This window comes from Benincasa hispida, chromosome 4, assembly GCF_009727055.1.
Source record: "Benincasa hispida cultivar B227 chromosome 4, ASM972705v1, whole genome shotgun sequence".
NCBI classification, from domain to species: domain Eukaryota; kingdom Viridiplantae; phylum Streptophyta; class Magnoliopsida; order Cucurbitales; family Cucurbitaceae; genus Benincasa; species Benincasa hispida.
In genome coordinates, this window is record NC_052352.1 from 66,707,913 (window position 1) to 66,711,930 (window position 4,018).

The window sequence follows — 4,018 nt, forward strand, 5'->3', positions numbered from 1 at the left end:
CAGAAGGCTCCCGGATGACTCCCGCCGTAAAATTGAGGTTCGCAGGAGGGCTGCGCATTTCATTTACTACAAAGGGGTCTTATACCGTCGATCCCTTGAGGGACTTTTCCTTCAATGCCTCAATAAAGAAGAGTCAACGAAGGCTCTAGAGGAGGTACACTCGGGCGTATGCGGCACGCATCAAGCAGGACCAAAGCTACAATTCCAGCTGAAAAGAATGGGTTATTATTGGCCGGGAATGATCTAGGACTCAATAGATTATGCGAAGAAATGTGAAGCCTGTCAATATCATGCGAATTTCATTGACCAACCACCCGAGCCTCTACATCCGACCATAGCCTCATGGCCTTTTGAAGCATGAGGGCTCGATCTGGTTGGCCCTATAACACCTAAGTCGACAGCAGGGCACACTTACGTCCTCGCAACCACCGACTACTTCTCAAGATGGGCTGAAGTTGTCGCGCTAAAGGAAGCTAAGAAAGAAAACGTGCTGGATTTTATCCGCACACATATCATTTATCGGTACGGTATTCCTCATCGGATCGTAATAGATAACGGAAGACAATTCTTCAATAGTTTGATTGGCAGGTTGTGTGAAAATTTCAAATTCAAGCAGTACAAGTCATCCATATATAACGTTGCCGCAAAAGGGTTGGCTGAGGCATTTAACAAGACATTGTACAACCTGCTGAAGAAAATTGTCTCCAAGTCGAAGAGAGATTGGCAGGAAAAGATCGGTGAAGCGTTGTGGGCTTATCGCACCACTCACCGTACCCCTATAGGAGTCACCCCGTACTCTCTTGTTTATGGGGCAGAAGCTGTCCTTCCTTTGGAAAGAGAGATTCCATCGCTGAGAATGTCAGTGCAAGAAGGGCTAACTACGGAAGACAACGCCAAACTGCGGCTCCAAGAGTTGGAAGCATTGAATGAAAAACAGTTAGAAGCTCAGCAAGCGCTGGAATGTTACCAGGCACGAATGTCTAAGGCTTTCGATAAACATGTAAAGCCTCGATCCTTTCAAGTAGGTTAAAGCCTCGGTCCTTTCAAGTAGGTGATCTAGTGCTCGCCGTAAGGAGACCCATTATCACAACGAAACATACGGGGAATAAGTTCACACCTAAATGGGATGGACCCTACATCGTCAAGGAGGTCTACACGAACGGCGCGTACAAGATAANAAAGGGGAACCAGTCGTCGACTACATCAATCGATGGAGAGCTTTGAGTCTGGATTGCAAAGATCGACTCACCGAGTTGTCTGCTGTGGAAATGTGCCAAGGGCACTGGGAACTCCTCTACATCCTACAAGGGATAAAACCTCATACGTTTGAGGAGTTGGCGACATGCGCTCATGATATGGAGCTGAGCATTGCCAATAGGGGAACTAAAGATTTCCTAGTCTCTGAAGGGAAAAAATACAAAAATGATGCCAAGGGCACTGAAAAGATTGTGGGTAGTGCCACAAAAGAATCTATGGTCGTTCATGTGACCCCACTAAAATTTTCCTCTAAAGGAAAACAAACAAAATTTGAAAGAAGACACAATGAGGGCGAGAAGCGTCGTCCAACTCTTAAAGAACAACAAGAGAAGGTTTATCCATTCCCTAACTCTGATGTGGCAGATATGTTCTAGTAACTATTAGAGAAGCAACTTATTCAGCTACCGGAATGCAAGTGGCCAGAACAAGAAGGAAAAATAGATGATCCTAACTACTGCAAGTATCATCGGGTCATTAATCACCCAGTTGAAAGGTGCTTCGTGCTGAAGGAACGAATTATGAAGTTGGCTCATGAAAAAAAGATTGACCTAGATTTAGATGAAGTAGCTCAGACAAATCACGCTACAATAGCGGTGACTTCAAATATTCCAATATTGTCTGTGTCCCATGCTCAAAGAGAAAGCCCGATCTAGTTTGGAGAATTCGAGCCTATAGTTGTTCGGTTCCAACAAGAGATTCAAACAGCAAATTCCGAAAAGAAAGATGAGCTTGTTGAAGATGACAACGAAGGGTGGATAGTAGTGATTCATCGAAATAGAAGACAATCAAACTCCACCCAAAAAGAGTTGCGTTCCAATCGAAGCTATAGAAGAAGAAACAAGACTCATAAAACGAAAGGCAAAAAGATGACACAGAAGCCTAAGCCTGCTAAGAAAGAAGACAAGGACTTCCCTCAATTCCGACGTCTGGCAACTTTGGCAAAATTTCTTCCAAGAAGCTTTCTCAATAATCATCCAGAGAAAGTATCAGAAGTTATTGCATGTCACACTATCGACATAGTGGAAGTCGACAATAATCATGTGACTGCTGAAAAAGTCAAACGCTTAAAAGAAATGAAGCAAAGAACTTTTGTCTTCGATCGTATTAAGCCTTCAAGTGCTCGATCTTCAGTCTTTCAAAGATTGAGTATGGCCACGGTAGGAGAAGAAGATCAACCACGACTACTTCTGCTCGAACTTCAGCATTCAAAAGGCTAAGTATATCCACATCAAAGAAAGATCGACCTCCAGCATCTACTTTTGATCGTCTCAAGACAACAAGCGATCAACACAAAGGAAAGATGAAAATATTGAAGCCAACGTCATTCCATGAAGAAAACAACGACGAAAAGATTCACAGTCGTGTCCCTTCATGCATGAAGAGGAAACTTTCTGTTGACATAAGTACAGAAAGTTCCTTGATAGTGAAGCCAAAAGTCATCATATTAACAAATCCTACAAATGAAGAGATAATCAAAACCATGATGAAATAAGAGCTTCTGAAATTTAAATGAAGAAGCTATTCATCGCAAGAGCTTAAACTACATAATGCTCTTAGCCTGCATGAGCTTAAAATGTGAACAGCCCAAAAAAAAAAATTGTATGAACTACGTTACGACTTGATCCCTGTCATTATACAGGGTACGTAGGTAGCTTAAAGAGATTTAAGTTCAGTCACGTGATAAAAAAAATAATAAAATAAATACATAGAGAAACATAAATTTAGAGAAGGCTACAAGACACCAGAGAACATCACTGAAAAATGAAGAAAAAAAATAATACTTCCATTCAAGTTGTTTTAGTGTTACAATAGTCGAATCCAGTAGCTATGACTAAGAGTGCGCATAATCCAATAGAACGAACAAATTAGAACGAGCAACATCAAGTCAAGGTATCCAGTTGTAGTTCCCCAGCTCATGTTGCATCGCTTCCAACACATGGCGTAAGACGTCCAAAGCTTTGACATCCTTGTCAGAAAGGATTGGGGTGGTCTCGATTTTCTTTATTGTCCCCCGCCTCATGTTGCATCGCTTCCAACACATGGCGTAAGAAGTCCAAAGCTTTGACATCCTTGTCAGAATGGATTGGGGTGGTCTCGATTTTCTTTATTGTCCCCCGCATCTCCGAGGCCTCAAGTTTATGCCAAGTCAAAAGGCCTTCACTCTCAGAAATCAGTCTCGATATTTCAACCCGCTCGGCCCTGATGGCCTCTAATCTGGCTAGTAGCGTCTCTTCTTCTTGCAAGGCCTGTGAGTCGCATTCCAGTAGTGCCTTTCGTTTAGCAAAAGCACCACTTTCATCGTATAGTATCTTCTCCATATCAGACTTAGCCTCCCTCAGACGTTCCTCCTTACTTGTTTGAGTTAATTGAGAGGAATAGGATAACTGGAACTGATTGTACTTCTCCACGCTTCGAAAGTACTCATCAACAAGTTTTTTTAGAGAAGGGAGTTTGGCTCCGCAAATGTCGAAAATGGCTTGGAATATCTCATGTGTCTCTTTCTCCAGACTAAGAACCTTCTCAAAAGGAGTATGCATGATCTTCTTATGCATGGTCTCCCACATGACCGAGGCTGCGTGGCGTTGAACGTTGGAAACTATGGTGGCAACACAGAACTCAGAAATCTCGGGGACGACCGGGGGTGATGCCCTATCTACTTGCCTCGGAAACTCACTGCCACTTGGACTTGTCAAAACCTTTGACTCCTCTCCGGGTTGAAGAACCCTTACTGCTACAGGAACCAAGGGGGAATTAGCTTCCT

General features: G+C 43.0%; 1 protein-coding gene across 1 annotated transcript in view; it reads left to right on the forward strand.

The window, feature by feature from the left end:
• Nucleotides 1-1,030, forward strand: part of LOC120076296 — a 2,655-nt gene extending 1,625 nt beyond the window's left edge. The window contains exon 4 of the mRNA XM_039030063.1: nucleotides 617-1,030. Within this exon, the coding sequence (XP_038885991.1) occupies nucleotides 617-1,030 (414 nt within the window). The remainder of the gene's footprint in view (nucleotides 1-616) is intronic.
• Nucleotides 1,031-4,018: the final 2,988 nt, after the last annotated feature.